The sequence below is a fragment of the Sciurus carolinensis genome, chromosome 17 (assembly GCF_902686445.1).
Source record: "Sciurus carolinensis chromosome 17, mSciCar1.2, whole genome shotgun sequence".
Lineage (NCBI taxonomy): Eukaryota > Metazoa > Chordata > Mammalia > Rodentia > Sciuridae > Sciurus > Sciurus carolinensis.
In genome coordinates, this window is record NC_062229.1 from 25144894 (window position 1) to 25163640 (window position 18747).

Genomic DNA, 18747 nt, shown 5'->3' on the forward strand with positions numbered 1-18747 from the left:
TGGCTCATTCGACCTGGCATGTGACATGGGGCAGGTGAGCCCCACTGGCCTGCATATGTACCAGGTGACATGCCTATTTCCAAGAGGGGTTTCTTCATGATTTCCAGGGCTGAGCTCAGACAGGAGATTCTGGCAGACAAAACGGCCTGTGTGCTGGAGGGGAGGGAGTCTCTTCCCCCAAACATACATCTGTCTGATGACTGGGTCCCCACACAAAACCTGACACCCACACTCCACCTGACCCTCCTAGGTCTGCAGCACCAGGGACAGCAGCTTCAGTTTCAGGACTTGCCGGTTCTGGATGTGCAAAAAGTGATCAAGGCCTTCACACCCAAGCACCTGCATCTGCCCCGACATCAGCTCTGGAGGGCAGACCCCACCCATAACCTCGTGACTCTCCAGTAACCTGAGAGACTTTCCTCCTGGACTTCTGAGATGGGCTTGGGGGCCACATGGAGGGGCCTACCTCGCAGTGGTAGCATTCCACATGGTAGTCTCTGTCCATGGACACCACACGGATGGTCTCGTCTGAGCCCTGGGCACCAAGAAAAGCAAGACATGGGGAAAAGGCCAGTTAGGGGCCCCATGTATGCCACAGGCCATGGAGTAGGGAGCAGAGAGTGTCCTGGGGTAACAAGTGGGAGGCCTTCTGAGAAGGAAACAGATCAGCAGTGACTACTAACACTTGAAGGAAAAAGAATAAGCTGATGAGGGAGGAAGTAGAAGGGACAATATATCACCTTCTGGAGTGCCAGAGTCAACAGAGAACAAAAAGGCCAACAGCGACATTTTTTTTCTTTTAATGAATAAGAGAAAAGCTTTCCGGGCTGGGGATGTAGCTGAGCTGGTAGAGTGTTTGCCTCCCAAGCACAAGGCCCTGGGTTCAATCCCCAGCACCACAAAAAAAAAAAAAAAAAAAAGAAAAAAGAGAAAAAAGAAAAGCTTTCCTGCTCATCTGCTAATCTAAAGTTAGTATCAAGTAGGAGAGTTTGACCTGGTTGTAGGGACAAATAAGCATAAGAAGGGCAGGAAGCTGGGAAAGCCAGTCCATGAGAAAGGGGGGCAATGCTATTTATCTCAGAGTTGGGATTTTGAAAGGTATAAGAAGAGGACACAGAATCTTGTGACTGACCCCAAGGGGATGCTCAGGTCTTAGAAGACCTAAGAAACATGTCTGAGAAAGCACCTTACCTCAGGTGGAAGGATGGGAAGTCCGCAGGCTGCACACTTGGGGGCCAACACCCTGGGGAGAAACAAAGAAGCCAAAAAATGTACTTGTGCTATGTCTGGGAGGCGAGGCCCAGAATAAGGCTGGCACCAGGAGGCTGCCTAGAGCCACTTCCTGCCCATGCTCCCCTGGGACATCCCTCCGGCCCTCACCTGAAGACCGAGCCTGGCTCACTCCCTGGAACATGCTTTGGGATTGTTCCCAGCTATAACAAGGACATCTGGATAAAGACTAACCTGGTTCTTGCTCCCCTTGTGAGGCCTCGTAGAGGCCAGGCAAACCCAGGGTGGTAGAACCAACCCGACTTGGTACCTCGTGAAGTCAGACAGAGCTGGAGCCACAGGGCCTGATGGAATCCTCCTGAGGCCAGGAGGCTGATGACAGGGTTTGTTGTCACTGTTCTACTTTTTCACTAAAGATGACATTTCAACCAGTTCCTATCTGCAGACATCTACTGACCTCCCGGGGCCCATGCTGTACCCTCAAAGCCATCAAGCCTTTGCTGACTCTGGACAAGTGCTACAAGTAGCTGCAAACATGGCCTTTTCCAGCCTCTGCTGAGGTCAGCGTGGCCCACCTCCTCCCTCCAGCCTTACTTGTGGTAATCTCGGACACAGTAGATCTTGTTCTCTGAGTCCACGGTGAAGGGCACCCCATCCAAACATTCATTACAGATCACACAGCGAAAACAGCCAGGATGGTAGGACTTCCCCAGGGCCTGTAGGATCTGGGGGTGCAAATGAGGAGAGGCAAGACTTGGTGGGATTCCAGGGAAGGAAGGGACAGTGGAAGAGAGAGAAGTGCTTTGGACAGAGGGTCACATGTGCAGTCACCCAGCATGACACGGGGTCCCCCCAGTTTCATCTGGATAGAGATCAGGGGAAGACAGGGATAGCAGGGCCGGTCTGTTTAGATGTACGGACAGGAGCGGATTCACAAGAATCCTCCTGCGACCTCTCAGGGTTGCTGAGCTGGGAGGGAATCAAGGGGACTCCTTTCTGATCCCCACCCAGAGCAGAAAACTCTTTCATAGCTCTTTCCTAGAAAGGTGTGCTGTGATCGGGCTGAGCCAATCCCAGAGCCAAAAGCCACCAAAGAGAAGCAGGAAATGATGCAAAGCTGAGGCCCAGAAGGATTTTTCACCAATTTGGGAAGTGGTCAGCCAGTACCTAAGAAAATGAAAGGTAACTCTACATGGAAACGGCAGTTTGGGAATAAACCTTCTAACTTTGGCTTCTTGCGTGCTCCTCACATGTGGCTGTGACTCTGCAGTATGATAATCCAGAAGTCCCAACTCAAGCCCTGTTATCTCACATCCAAATATAATAAGCAAAGTCCCCTGGTGGCAGCTGTTTTTAAATGTAGTGAAGAGAAATACCAGCAAACCTCCTTCTTCTCAGCATCATTTGATCTGGATATGACACCTGGAACTGCTAAAGCCATCCTGAAACCAGGACCCAGCAAGGGAAGGAGCAGGGGTACGGAAAGAACATCCTTGGGCAGATCAGTGAGTAGCTGAATTAATTCACACTGGGACTGCCTACCTCCAAACCTCACTGCTAAGTCAGTAGTTCTCAAAGTGTGGTCCCTGGACCTGAAGCTTTAGCATTACCTGGGAACTTGGTAAAAATGTATATTCTCAGACGCCATCCTGGACTTTCTGAATCAGAAACTCTGATTCTGATGCAAGCTAAGTGTAAGAATCACTGGTTCGAGTTAAAATGAGTCTGTGTTCTCCTATAATTTATGATTGAGAGCATCTTCACTGAATCGATAGAGGAGATTTGTCTCTGTAATTACCTGGGTCACAAAACAGCAAAAACAATCCAGCTGTGGAATCTACATGAGCAGGGGAGCCTACAAACACCCATGTACAGAGAGCCTGTACAGACGGCCATCCATCCCTAGCAGTGGAAGCCACGTAGGAAGCCTCGCACAGGCTGAAGGAAGGGGACTAGGAGGTCACTGAGGACACTGGGAGACCCTGGGAGAATCGTGCCGTCCAGCTCCTTGCACTGGAAGCAGATGATTCCACCCTGCACGCGCTCTAGCCAGAGCAGCAAGCGGAGGACCTTGTGCTCTCCTGGCTTGCCTCTGAAAGCTCAGCTTTCAAGCTTCCTCATTCCTTCTTGGGTTTTACTACCTTGGAGGCCCCTCTCAGTCCGCAGTAAACTGCCAAAGAGGAAGAACAACTGCTGGGCTTCCAAAGTCCATTTGGCAATTTGGGCCTTGGAATGCATTTCCTCCCAGACTAATGCTACCTTGGCAGAAAGAGAACCTTAAATTAATTGAACCTACAATGTGCCTAAAGCAAGATTGCTCCATCCTGGCTAGGTGTAATGATTCTGGTATGTGGGACTATGTACTATTCCAGAACATACCCCTCTTTGTTAAACTGAACAGACAATTTTTATGGAGTTAGACAGTTTGAGCTCTGCTATAGAACCAAGAGTGGTATCTGAAAAAAATCTTTCAGTGTGTTATTAAAATTCCTGGCAGTAGTCAAGGATTCTGTCTTCTAAATCCAGGCTTACTACCAGACAGTTGTTCACCGAGAGCTTTTGAGTCTTCCAGAAGACCTGGAAGACTGCAGATCCAACTTCCATTATCCCCTAGGTTAGAGATCCCTAAAATCAAGTGTTTCCCTTCCTAGATGCACAGGTCAATCCTTACATTAAGAAATGGAGAACAGTCCCCTCTCCTTGAATCAGGACTTGCCTTGTAGCTTTATTTGAGCAAAAGAATGAGGAAGAGATGATGTCCTGAGATTTCTGAGTCTGATACTTAAGAGAAGTGGCAACTTCTGCTTCCTCTACCTTATATGAGGAAGCCTGAACCAGACTACAGAAAGATTAGAAGTCACAGGGAGAGTAGCTTAGAAGGTGAGAGATCACCTCAGAGGTTCCAGTTCAACTGTCCTCCCAGTTGAACAAAGATAAGTGATGCCAGCCAATGTCACAGAGAGCAGAAGAATCACCCTGTTGAGCCCTGAACTAATTCCTGACCCAGTATCATGATAAATAATAAATCACTGTTGTTTTAAACCACTAAGTTTTGGGTGGTTTATTATGTAGCAATAGATAAGTGATATAACTAAAGACCCAAATAGGACAACCAGAAGTAGAAACAGGAAATTATAGCACTCATAAATTTGACCTCATATGCAGTGGGTTTGTCAGAAGAACTCTAAAAACAAGAACAAATTCAGCAAAAGAAATGGAGCCCTATAGAGTCTGGCAGGCAACTGGGAAAGACAGCAGGGAGGGTACATGGCTTTGGCCTGTCTCCCCCTGGGGAAATAGATAGAGGGCCATGTTCCCCAGGGAGGCCCTGGCTACTAGTGAGGACATCACTAAGCAGGCTAAACTCTGCTGCAATCTATCAAAACTCGGATGGCCACAGGCATCCAAGGGCTCTATTCACTGTTGTTTTTTGAATGTTGTGTATAACCTGCAGAATGAGTGTTTACATCCATGAAAGATGCACAAGAGAGTTTCCACTAGCTTCATGCATAAACAGACAAAAAAAGGAAAACACCCCAGTTCCCATCAATTCCACATGATGGGATTCTACCTCACAATAAGAATACACAAAGGACCCAAACACGTCTCTAAGTGAGGAAAGACAGATTCAAAAGCCTCTATGCTCTATGATGCTGCTTTTATGACGTTCCATAACCAGTAAGACACATTAATGGCAATGGAAGCCACACAGCAGTCTCTGTGGCACAGGATGTCAAGTGGAAGATGGCAAGAGGGACTTTCTGAGATTCAAACAATGTCATGTATCTTGATCTGGGTGGTGGTTATGTGGGCAAGGTGCACATGTAAAAAACTCATCAGCCACACACAAAATTTGCACCCTTCACTCTGAGTTATTTCTCAATAAAAAGGTTTAAAAAAATGTAACAATTGGCAATTCTCTTCTTCCAAATGGAGTTAATGGATCATTATAGAGAGTAATTTAATGATTTCCAGCTAAAAGTATGTTATACAATCATTTCCTGTGATCAGTAAATTAAAGAAATTCTTTTTTTTTTTTTTTTTTTTTGGGTGCTGGGGATCGAACCCAGGACCTTGTGCACGTGAGGAAAGCAGAAATTCTTAAAGGCAGGTTTCCAAAGGTGAACAATTCGATCCCTGTATTTCCTAACTTCACTACCCAACTATATAGGGAAAAATTGTCCTTACTGAAGAGACAAAAACGCTGAGGCCAGGGCGACCTCAGAGAGCCGGCAGCTAAGCAAGGAACGGAACATATACAAACAGGGCCTTATTCTACTGTCTGGGAAGTTAATGACACGCCCTAAAGCCCATCTTAGTGGCTTGAGCTGGGCAGAATACAGGGGAAAAAAAACAACCTTGTTCATCTCATATTCTGCACTCAACTTCAAGGTGGCTGAGATTTCTGCAGTAAAACCAGGCTGCATTTGCCATGTACCTGAAATGCCACCAGGTCAGAGAAATCAGAAGGAAGTCAATGTGATCCAATGGAGGAGAGAACAAGATCAGAATCAACACTGTACAGTCTGAATGATTAAAGATGCCAATCTAAACACAAGCCAACAGTGTGGGTTCTATTAGGGAAGCAGGCTGCACTTTACTGGGACTTCTTTTAATAAAGCCAGCTGTAGCCACAAGTCAAGGTAAGAGGCACTGTGCTCAGTTATTAGGTTCTTTTTTCCCCAGATTGCCTCCTCCTCCCAAGGTGCCATGATCTTGTTTGGCTGATCCTACTCACCATGTCCATGATCAGATGTCCACAAAGAAAACACCTGTCAGCAGACTGCTGGAAGCCAGAGTACTGCAGAGGAAAGGGAAAAGAAAGTTAAACCCAGCCTGGGCACTTTCCCACCAGGCCAGACAATCAGAAGGAATTTCCAAGAAAGATGTATCACTCTGGGCAGGAATCTGTCACTTTACCCAAGGACAACACAGCTGTGCCCTGAGTCATATGCTATCCTCTGCCACAAAAGCCACTACAAATACTAATACCACCACCCAAACAGCAGCTGGGCGGGGTACCCACAGTGTGCCAGGCTTTATGTAAAAAGCTGGAATTCCTAATTGCAGAGGTTCTCAAAGAGGAGTTCCCTGGCATCACCTCGGGTACAAGGGCCACCCTGGCATCTACAGAAGACAGTCAGGACCTCTCTCTCCAGCAGTGCAGCTTCCCAACAGAGCTTGACAGTGCAGAGAGAAACCACCTACTGTCGTCCGGGCCTGTCTAGGATCCTGCCCCCTGTGTCTCTCTGGCCAGCCCAGGAAGGGGAAGCTGGGTGACGTACTCACCAGAAAGTCTTCCTCACAAAACACTTTGCCATTGACAAAATAAAAGGCTTTTCCTCTCAGCTTCCGGCCTAAGAAAAAAAAATACAAAGACAGGGCATAAAGGGAAATGCTAAACTGCAGTGAAAAGAGCTGGGCACGGTAATCCCAGCGGCTCGGGAGGCTGAGACAGGAGGATTGCGAGTTCAAAGCCAGCCTCAGCAACGGTGAGGTGCTAAGCAACTCAGCGAGACCCTGTCTCTAAATAAAATATAAAATAGGGCTGGGAATGCGGCTCGATGGTCAAGGGCCCCTGAGTTCAATCTCTGGTACCAAAAAAAGAGTGAAAAGAAAGGTGGTACCTTATTAACAACAACAACAACAACAAAAAAGGCAGGAATAAACACACATACACTAAAAAAAAAAAGGAAATGCCATCTGCCAATAAGCTTTCCAGTTACCACAAGATGCCGTGACCCTCAGCCATGGGCAGGCTGAGGCCAAAATGAAGGGTCCCCTGGAAGATGCTATATGGTGTGAAGTCCTGACAGCTGAGGGAATCCCCCTAAGCCCACCTTCTAGGACCTCCTCTCTGCTTAGAAAGAAGTCAGAAACCCTGGGTGACAGGAGGACACAGGCACACACTGAAGTGGGGTGCCAGTAACAGTATCTTATGAAGCTGCCGTTTTCCACCAGCATCTATGACAGTCACTGACATGTCCTCCAGGGGATGCTTGTGACAACCAACCAGGGAGTCCTACAAATTGGTTAACTTTATTTCTTCTTTTGCCTGAATTGTAGCAAACACACACAGTTGGAAGGATTGTTTTGCTTTCTTTGCTGGGGGGTGTGGTACTGGGGATTGAACCCAGGGGCACTCAACCACTGAGCCACATCCCCCAGCCCTTTTTTGTATTGTATTTAGAGTTGCTGAAGGGGCTGGGGATGTAGCTCAGTCGGTAGAGTGCTTGCCTTGTAAGCACAAGGCCCTGGGTTCGATCTCCAGCACCCAAAAAAAAAAAAAAAAAAACAATTAGAGTTGCTGAGACTGGCTTTGAACTCACCATCCTCTTGCCTCGACCTCCTGAGCCGCTGGGATTACAGGGGTGCACCACCACGCCCGAGTGTTTTGTTTTCTTTTTATCTAAATGTGGCGGGTGGGAGTGGGAAAATTTCAAAAGCACCCTGACTCCTTCAATGTGACTTCAGTTTCCATGAGGCTAAAACACTGACAGGACAAACACACCCTATCAACCCCTTTAATGTCGTATAACACAATGGTGCCAGGCACAGTGGCGCACACCTGTAATCACAGCGACTCAGGAGACTGAGGCAGGAGGATCCCAAGTTCAAAGCCAGCCTCAGCAACTTAGTGAGACCCTGTCTCAAATAAAACATAAAAAAAAAAGGGGGGGTACTGGGGATGTGGTTCAGTGGTTAAGCGACCCTGGGTTCAACCTCTGGTACCAAAAAAGAAAAAGAAAGAAAACGCAATGGTGCTGCAGGTACATATGGCCTGTATGGAGTCTCCAGATGGCTCCTCAGCTGTGCTGGCAGGTCTGGGTGCATTTCCAGCACTGAATGAATTCTCAGCACTGAATGAAATCAAGCCCCTGCAGCCTGGTGCTTACAACATGAAAACAAAATCTCCAACGTACAAATACTGTCAGCAATGAGACACAGAAAACGTCCTGGGCAAACTTCCCTTGCCTCGTGCTGCCCTGAGCAGACACAGCCACACAGGCGGATGGAGCAGGGACAGGTACAAAGGCTTGGTGGTGCTCAGGCAGGACCCTGAGAGCATCCACATGGAGGACAAGCCGTAACAGAGGAAATAAACTTCACTACGAAAGAGAACACCTCCAGGTGGATTAGGGCCCCGTACTTCACCATCTAGAAGGCCCTGCCCTTCCTCAGTCTGCAGACCTTCTGTGCTGTGGTGTTTGCTGTCAGATCAAGGGTTGCCCCAATATTTCCCAACCCTGCTACGGTTCCCAGAGAACCTTTTAATACTCTAAGTAGAGGCTGCATCCCTTGAGGGCATCACTACTTTCCAGGCAGCTCCACACTAGAAGGGTTTGGCGGAGATCTCGACAGTGCAGGAAATATTACACTGGAACCGCCAGCCGCGGATCAGAAGACAGCTACGCTACATTCAATACCTATTCATATCCAAAACACAGCCAGGCGCTGTGGTGCACTCCTGTGATCCCAGCCACTCAGGAGGCTGAGGCAGGAGAATTACAAGTTCGAGGCCAGCCTCAGTCACTTAGCAAGTCCCTGTCTCAAAATAAAAAATAAAAAGGATTCAGTGCTGAAGTGCCCCGGAATTCAATCCCCGGTGCAAAAAAATAATAATAATCATATATACACACATATGTATGTATAAATGTACATATACAATTATTTTCTACATATATTATGTATATATACACATACATATCATGTAAAAAATATGATTATCTTCGTATGAAAGTCTTTATCTATATCATACAAACAATATGAACAAATCCATTAAAAAAAGAGTATAATGAGGAAAATGAGCAAAAGACAGGAAGAGAAAGTGCACAGAAGAGAAAACCTGTTAAACCTTGGGCAATAGCCAGTGTTAGTATTAAAAACTTAATTATCTACAACATAATAAAAAGATGTTCTATCCCACCAGCAATCAGGATAATGCAAATTAAAGCCACAGGGTTCTATGTCACTCCCATTTGATAAAAATGACTAAATCCAACAACACCATATCATGGTGATGCAGGTGCAAAGGTCCATTGGGACAACCACTTGGGTATAATTTGTCAAGAGCCAACAGAGCTCAAGATCTGTATAACCTGTAGCCAGTTGCCCTTGAGAAGATCCCATGTGCAAAAGGAGGTATATGTGCAGATGTTCACGCAAAACTGCTTACAGAAAAACTAGAAGTGCCTTCTGTGTTTCCCAAGATAGAAGAATTGATAAATAAACTGAGGAAGAATTTGAAATTATACTCGATGGATGTGATACTACTCAGCAGTCAATGTGAAGAGGCTAGATCTATACGTATCATTAACTGAACAACAATTACTAATAAGGCAAATTTTCCAAACATACATCAATATGACAGTACATCTGAAAGTTCAAGCACACATGTGTGAACTAGCATTAGATGTGTTTTGTTGACAGCCGTGCGTCAATACTGTGAAACAGTAAGAAAACTGGAACTGGTAGGTGCCACGCTCAGTTCACTACCACTGCTGCCCCAGGGAAGGAAGGGATAGGATGGGAAGGGGAAGCAAGAGGATTTTCATCATCTACAATATTTTACATCCTTTATAAAAACATACAGAACCAAAACGGCAATGTATAAATGTCTGTGCGATCTGGGTGACAGGTTAAGGGTTATTTCCCACCCTACTTTCCTGTAGTTCTAAACACACACACACACACACACACACACACACCCTGTAGATGAAACATTACAACCAAAGATGATGTCAAACTAGAGAAAACACCTGCACTACATGACAGAAAAGGATAAGGATTTGACCTTAATATGCAAATAACTCAATGAACAGCCCTATATGAAAAACGGGCAAAGAACGGGAAAAGACAAACCACAAAGGAGGTGTGAAGACCAATCAATAACTGGAGGGAAATCTTCTGCTTTCTATATGATTTTAAAGTCTGAAAACTGAATGAAATAGGGAGTGGGATGTGGCTCGGCGGTAGGGCCTAGCCAGAGTGCTTGCCCAGCGTGCACGAGGCCTGGGCTCCATCTCAGGCACCACACACACACTAAAGTAATAGTCACAGCATACTGCGCTTTCCGATCAGACTGGCAAAGGTAAACAGAACAGTAATACCCAATATTAGTAATGACACAGGCAAATACTCCTGCCCTCTGCGGGGGATGGTAGAAACTGGAATACACTTTTAAGGAGAGAAATTTGGCCAATAAATATCAACAGAACTTAGAAAGTTCTGATTGTTTAAATTTTACCCCCAAAAAATTCTGCCTGAGGAATTTGTCTTATGGAAATTATCAAAGTTAGATTATTGAAAGGATATCCACGTGAGAGTTTCTAATAGTTTAACAAAAATAAACATTAATCAAATGTCCAACTTGTATCAAATAAATAGTGGCACATAAACATGTTGGACTATTACAGAGTCACTAAAAGATTGTATGTGTGTGTGTGTATGTGTGTGTGTGTGTTTTCAAAAGAATTAAGTGAGCTGGGGTTGTAGCTCAGTGGTAGAACACTTGCGCAGCATGTGTGAGGCACTGGGTTCAATTCTTAGCACCACAGAAAAATTAATTAATTAAATAAAGTTCCATAAACAACAACAACAAAAAAATAAGTGACATGGAAAATACTTAAGTATGTTTAAAGGGAGTATATAGCATGTATGTATGCTACAGTTATGGATATACATACACAGATAGTCACAAAATTATGTAAATGCTTATCTGATGTATATCAAATACATCTTTGAATGTAAGACAGTGACTTTCAGTCTTTTTTCCTGCAATAACTACATATTACTTTTATAACCTGGAACAAGTTCTAATGGAAAGGGGGAGTATGGAAAGGGAAATGGGGTGTACATAGGAGGCTACAACTCTTTAGCTTTCCAAAGCTCTGCTCTTGTCCTTTCAGCAAAGTTACAGGTACCTTCTTTTCTAGAGGGCGTCCATGTTAGGATTTAGTATTTCCTCACTCTGCTAAACTAGGGTAACAAGAGTCCTTAACTACAGCTAAATGATTTCAGTTCACCAACAGAATCCCCTTGACAGTCAGCCATGAAATTAATTTTAATTATGCTACTTACTTAAACTTTCCTCTTTATAAAAGGACTTTAGAGAACTCAACGCTTTTGGAAATGAAATTAAGGATCAACTGAAGCATCTTTTCCAACTTTTGTCCTCATTAAATACCTGGGTGAAGCCAGGCACAGTGGTGCACGCCTATAATCCCAGCTGCTGGGGAGGCTGAGACAAGAGAATTGCAAGTTTGAGACCAGCCTGGGCAATTTAGGGAGACCAAGACCCTGTCTCTGAATAAAAAAATAAAGAGGGCTAGGCTTGTAGCTGAGGGTAAATCACCCCTAGGTTCAGTCCAATTAAAAAAAAAAAAAGATAACTGGGTGAGAGCTGATCTGCTGCCCTTAGTCCCTCCCCAGTAGCAAAGTGACAAGGACAGAAAAAGACCACACAAACAGAAAGGTTGAAAGCTGCACAACCAGAAAGAAAAACAGGTCACACACTGTTGACTGCAATTAAAGTCCAGGGCTTCCCACAGAGAAGAACCCTATTCTGAAGAGGGGAGGCCCTGGGGCTGCAGTTGTGGATGGAGCCACTAGAGAGCGCCAGCAGGACACCAGGAACTTGCAAGGGACTCCCCAGAGGGAGCTGAGCCTGCTCATCCAATGTGAGAGAGCCCAGGACTAGGGCGTTCTAAGGAATCTGAGTTGGAAATCATTTTTGTTTTGTTTTGTTTTAACAGGGAACAGATGACCTCTATTTCAAAAGCCACCATGGAAGATTATTCAACATGCAAAGCCCTGAGTCTTCTAGCGTGCCCATACACATGGACTATAGAAAGCCAAGTGTATTTGTAGTATAATTCCATTTCATGATTAACACATGTCCCCATTGATATGCGAAAGGGAAAAACGAATAGTGGTTAGCACCAGCAAAAATATAACAGGGAGGCCAGGCATGGTGCGAGGTGGCCCACACATGTACTCCCAGGGGCTCCGGAGGCTGAGGCAGGAGGACTGTGAGTTCAAAGCCAGCCTTGGCAAAAGCAAGACACTAAGCAACTCAGTGAGACCCTGTCTCTAAATAAAATACAAAATAGGGCTGGGGATGTGGCTCAGTGGTTGAGTGCCCTGAGTTCAATCCCTGGTACTCCGCCCCACCCCCACCAAAAAAAGAAAATAAAAGAAACATAACAGGGATATTTCACTTTCAATTTTGCAGACTTCCATATTTAAAATGTTCATTCTGGTATTAGTTATAATTATAGATTGTATCAGAAATTTTATTTTTTACTTCATCCATGTTTATATGACTTTATATTTTCTTAGAATTATGTGTAACACAAAAATACTTTTAATTAATAAAAACTTCGAAGTTCCAATGTGAGAAGAAAAAGGATTGAGGAACTATGTATCTCAACTGTGCAAAGAAGGACTCTGCCCCCAGGTGACAGTGCATGGAGCAGACATGCAAAGCACCTGTGTGAAGGAGGTGTGGTGTGCTGGCTAGTTATTTTCTATTTTCCTAAATGTTTCCCAAACTCTTAATAATGAGTGGGCACTGCTTTGTTCATCATTCTAAAAATTCCCCAGATGGCTGGTCAAATCCTCTTGCTGCTGGAGCTAAGTCCTGGGTCCAGACACCGGAGGCCGCGGAGGGGCTTAGGGGCTGTCTCTGATTTTTCTTTATTCCCAAATTTAGAAATCAAGCCCCCACCCACTGACCCAAGAGAGGGTGAGGCTCAGTCTGACTGAAGGAATCAAATTTCGGTTTTCACTTCAGTATTGAGAGACCACCTGAATTTAGAAACTGGATACCACATTCAAAGTTATTTGTTGGCATTTTGTCAAGGGGGTGGGAGGTAGGGGACACCTGCTGACTGTGCTCTGTGCTCTGGGTACTATGTTCGGAACTTTCTTATATTTTATAAAATGACTGAAAAGCCCCTGCACCTGTTACAGCAGCATTAGCCCCCACCCCTGCCCGTGTACTGCCACAGCCTTTTACAAAGCCATTTCCTCCTCAAGTCCCCACCTACTCCAGGTTTCAGAGAGCACAGGGGGTTCACCAAAGAGTGAGGAGGCAGAAATAAGATATGCCAGGTGTCAGTATCAGGAAGCAGAACAAGGACTGATTATTCTTTGATATCACACCCAAAACCATTCCCAACTTTGTCACCTCACAAAAATATGATACTTGTTTTTTCAGGGCCTAGGATCCAACCCAGGGCCTCACACCTGCTGGGCAAGTGCTCTACCACTGAGCCACACCCCTGGCCCACAACAGGATATTTAAGAGTTAAATGTCTTTGTTTCATAAGTGAGAAAATCAATGCTCACCCAAGTGGTGGGTGGGCAGGTTGGGAACTCGGGTCTGAGGCTCTGAAGCCCATGCTTGATAAACTACACCATGGGAACACCTAGCATGATGTAATGCTTGTTGGACACACACCTATATGCAGAATCCTGCTTCTCTCTTCTACCAGAGAATGGAGAAGGGAATTTTCATTATTTAGGGAGCTTTTTATGTACCAGGCCTTTGACTTACATCATATCACACTGAAAGCACCATGTACGATTCTATAAAAATTCCTCGTGAGGACACATATTTGGATATAATCTGATTGGCGACTGGCTCCCATCTTCCACCTGGAGACACACTAAAATCTACATATTTTGGGGGGAAAGGGACAATGAAGGGCGAGGTCAGGCAGGGAACAGCAAGCAATCTGGCCTTGAGAAGCATGAAAGAAGAACACGGGGCCAGGAATGTGGCTCAGCGGTTGAACATCCCTGGGTTTAATCCCCAGTTAAAAAAAAAAAAAAATAGAAGAAGGAGGAGGAGGAGGAGGAAGAAAAAAGAACTAAATCCAGGCTGACTCACTCCAGATCTGGCCGATGAAACAGACACCAACTAGCCTGGAAAGTTCTGGCATCACTGCCACTTGTCCCGAAAGTTCCAATCAAGGACAGGATCCCCAACCATCCACACGAACACCCAACCACCACTAGGTGGCACCAAATCATAGCCAGAACCAGGACAGACTGGCTGCACAACCTACTGAGAACTCAGAGCAGGCTGGCAGGGGAGGCTGGCGTAGGCCAGCTCATCAATCTCCTAATAACGTACCTCTGCATTTTATCATCTGAACCTTACCTACTGTATTACGGTGGTGCTTTACTGAATCTTCATTTTGCCAACGGGGAAGCTAAGAGGCCAGCTAAACTTATCCACAAAGCTAAATCTAAGAAGAGTTGACATTCGAACCCAGTTCTTTGCAGAGCAAAGTCAATACTCTTTCCAGCATACTACATAGACACTCTTGTCTGTTCCAATAGGAATCTCTCTCACACTAAGGGGAATGTCCTGGTCAGTTGGGGGTGCTGGGACAAAATCCCATAAACGAGATGGCTTGAACAACAAACATCTATTGTCACAGTTCAGAGGTAGGAAGATCAGGGTGTCGGTGGGGTGAGGTCCTTCCTGGTTTTCAAATGGCTGTCATCTTGCTATGTCCTTACATAATACAAAGGAAGCTACCTCCTCCTCCAGTCTCTTCTAAGGGCACCAATCCCACCTTATGAGGCCTCCAGCATTGTGAGCGCTTTCACCTCCCTGGCCCCATCTCCAAATACCAACACCATCACACTGGGATCTTGGGGGTCACACACTTGAGTTCACTGCAGGGAAGAGGATGCACTCCTTGGTGTTCCCAATCAAACCTCATCTCTGCTCCCTCAAGCAGGGACAAACTTCCCACTCCCTTCTTATGGCATCCCATACTCGGTAGACATTCACCAAGGAGCCGACTGTGGCTACAGCACAGCTAATATAGATAGAATGGAAGGGTCCAGGGGCCAAAAATTAGACCAGTGATTCTCAAACCTTAGCATTCTTCAAAACTACCTGGTGAGTCTATTTCAATATACACTGCTAGACTCTGTTCTCTAAGTTTCTGATTTTAGTAGGTTTGAGGAAGGATCTAAAATTTTGCATAGCTAGTAAGTTCACAGATAATACTGATGGGGCTGGTCCAGTACTATCTACCCTGGGGACCACTGAGTTCAATGACACCTCAGGCCTGTCTCTGAACCAGCATTTCCACTTTATACAATTCATCTTGGTCAAATTAAAGTTCTAAGACCTAGACCAGGCCTAGATAATTAGCTTCCAACCTAAACATGTGGAACTATCAGAGTTAGATTTTTTTTTTTTAATTGTAGTTTCAGAATCATCCTGCTTCCTGAAGAGGAATTCCCCCCACCAGGGAAAAGCTGACCATATGCACACTAAGCATGTAGTAAGCAACTAGTCTTTCCCGAGTTCTGCATTACAGAACTGTCCTTTTCCTATTGTAAAATGGTTTATGAAATATTAACTGATAATCGTACAGAGAATCTACTACAAAAAGACACACACTTTCCACAAATGCAGTGAATGAATATTTTATATTTGCCTTCAGGGAACCTTCAGTCGAAAAGAGAGAAAAGCATCTGATAAAGCCAGTGTAGATTAACAAGGGACACAGCAGTGAGGGTGGCAGAGAGGCCAGTCATCATGGGACAAGTAAAACTGAACTTGCAGTAATTCCCACTATTTCCCCTTCCTTCTACAGAGAGAAATGAGTTGTAACTTCACCACAAATTTCTGTTCCCAGATAACCTCTCTGACAATTAAAAACGCAAGATTTCCCCAAACATGAGCAGACTTCCTGAAAAAAGGAAGTAAAAATTAGCACAATGCCATCATGTACATTGTATTTTTACTGTCCTGTCACGATTAATAACTTCTACCTATGTTACCTAGAGTGGCTGCCAGTAACACGTGGCTATTTACATATGAGTTTAATTAAAAGTTCAGCTCCAGTTCTTGAACTAGTACATTTCAAGTTCTCGATGGCCACTTGGGTCTAGGGCAGCATCATAGCACAAAATTCTACCCCTCTGCTTTTTCCAGAAGAGGTTAACTTTTTTTTCATGCTAGGTTGAACCCAGAGCCTGTGCTTGCTAGGCAAGCACTTTGCCAAGTGAGCTATATCCTCAGCCCCGAGGTTAACTCCTAAAAGGTATTGCTAAGAACAAAGCCACAGAAAGAAAGCAACTAACCTGCTTCAGCTCAAATGTAACAGATACCCAGCTTGGATTTCACAGGCTCACCTGGTCTTGGTAAGCCAGGGGATATGGCAGAAAGGTGGAAAGTGGAAATGTTGGCTTGGGGTCCAACCTAGCTTTTGCCTCTTCCCAGAAAGAAGACCTTGACCTGTCACCTAATCCCATCAGGGTCCTTGGCAGAAGGTATGGTGGCCAGGACAGAACTGGGGAACCCAGTGGGGAACCCAGCAGAGTGCCAGCTCATGTTAAGTATCTGTCTTAAGTTACTATGGCTGGGTCCTTAGGGACCTTCAGTTTCCTCAAATGAACGCTACATGAGTTAAAAATCCCAACCGCCATCATCTCCCCCTTTGTCCAAATCCTCCATGTCACAACTTCCTTCTCCACTTATTTGTGGTAAAGGGCCTGGTTTGGAGGCTATTTTTAATTTCCATCTCTCAGATTTCCTTATAAAATGAAGTAATACAAAAAAATGAAACACAAAATCCAAGCCTCAATTATGGTCATTATCTAATTCAACTGACACAAAGTCACCATGACAGATTGTTACAAAATCTCCTAACCATCTTCTACCTCTGTGCTCCTCTCCTGTGGACTGATCTGAGGACCATTCTTTGAGTAGCTGGGCTCCACACTCCACTTACTTCTCTTTTCACTTGCTACCCCCAGGTTGGGTGGTTGGGAGGTTGGTTGATTTGTCTTAACAGTTTCATAAATTCATTCTTTTTGTTTTTCATTCCCACTATTCTAGGCCATTATCATCTGGATCAGGGAGAACACGGCAGAGATAAAAACCCAGAGATGTGCTGAGGGTCTCTGAGCACTCAGCAGAGTACTGACTGGCTCATGCATGTGAGGACTAATCAAGGTCAGGGACACACAACTGAAGGATAAGCGAGAACAGTGCCTGGTGTTTGTTCACCAGGGCTGGAGGCAGTGCCGACTCCCACCAGCACCAGAAGTGAGCAGCAGTGAGTCCCAGCCTGAGCTCTGCTCCGAACCCCTCTAACGAACCATAAAGGCAGGAACAACTGCGTCCTGGAACAACACAGATCAGAAGATTTAAAGAACACAAAATATCCCGGACTCCATAAGGTGAAATTTTCAATGTCTGCCATCCAATCAAAGATCACCAGGCAAACCCAGAGGCAGGAAAACAGGACCCATAGTGAAGAGAACAGACCTGGCACAGATATTAGAATGAACAGAGAAGGGAAAATGATTGCTACTGTTACTGATTTTGTTACTATATTCCATATGCCCAAATGTTAAATAGCACCATGGAAGACATTTTAAAATCCCCAACTAAACTCTTAAGAGTTGAGAACTAAAATATTGGACATGAAAAAAACCCTGGATGGGATTAATGACAAATTACACACAGGTGGACTATGGGACAATTCCAAGATGCTTAATAAAGGAGTTGCTGGAGTCCCCAAAGCAGAGGGGAGGGAGGAAGTAGCAGAAAACTTTGAAAAAAATAATGGCAAAAAAATATTCCAGATTTGGTGAGGGTCATAAACTCACAGGTCCAAGAAGCACAATGAACCCCAAGAATGAAGAAACAAGCAAAGTACACCAAGAGACATGATAACTAAACCTCTCAAACTCAATGATAACGGGACAACTTAAAAGAAGTCATAAAAAAAAAAAAAAAAGATGCTACCCACAGAACAATAAAGGTAAAGATGACAAAGGCTGGGGTTATAGCATAGAGGGAGAGCATTTGCATAGTTTGTGTGAGGACCTCAGTTCAAGCTTCAACACCACCACCACCAAAAAAAAAAAAAAAAAAAAAAAGCAAAAACAACAACTGATTTCTCTCTGAAAATAATCCAAGTGAGAAAAGAGTAAATAATTTATTTTTATTTTAAAAAGTGTTAGCTGCTGAACGGATGAACAAAATGTGGTATATTCATACAGTGGAATATTATTTGTCCTGAAAAAGGAATGAAGTATCGATACATGCTACGACATGAACATGCTAACGAAAGCAGGCAGACAGGAAAGATTATGTGTTGTATAACTCCATCTATACGAATGTCCAGTCTCTGAACTAGACAGTAACCTCACTGCTGTGCTCCAAGACCAGTGTGGACAAAGAGGCAGATGGGCAGGGAAACAAACGGAACCAGAGACCTGTTCGTAGGTGACAGCAGTGATCCAAGCAAGAGACAGAGGGTTTCCCTAAAAGGGAATCCAGTAGACACCAATGGTGACCGCTGTCAACAGGATCTCATGCACCAGAAGATGAAGAAGACTATGGAACAACTGGGGAAATGTCATAAGGCACGTCTAAGTGGAAGAATCCAGGCATGACCAAAGGCACACCAGGATGAGAGCCAGGCAAAGACGACGTCTGTGTAGGTACAGCACACATTTATTTCTGCTTCC

At 44.8% G+C, this 18747-nt stretch overlaps 1 protein-coding gene and 1 non-coding gene across 2 annotated transcripts in view; one reads left to right on the forward strand and one right to left on the reverse strand.

Annotated features, from left to right (window-relative positions):
• The window catches only part of Limd1 (LIM domain containing 1), a 58342-nt gene that overhangs the window by 4601 nt on the left and 34994 nt on the right, over nt 1–18747 (reverse strand). The window contains exons 3-7 of the mRNA XM_047531748.1: nt 6520–6587; nt 5969–6031; nt 1825–1955; nt 1192–1243; nt 467–535 (exon numbers count right to left, since the gene is read on the reverse strand). Coding sequence (XP_047387704.1) covers nt 467–535; nt 1192–1243; nt 1825–1955; nt 5969–6031; nt 6520–6587 — 383 coding nt within the window. The remainder of the gene's footprint in view (nt 1–466; nt 536–1191; nt 1244–1824; nt 1956–5968; nt 6032–6519; nt 6588–18747) is intronic.
• Trnag-ccc (transfer RNA glycine (anticodon CCC)) lies at nt 829–902 on the forward strand. The gene has a single exon. It is a non-coding gene; the product is annotated as a tRNA-Gly (tRNA).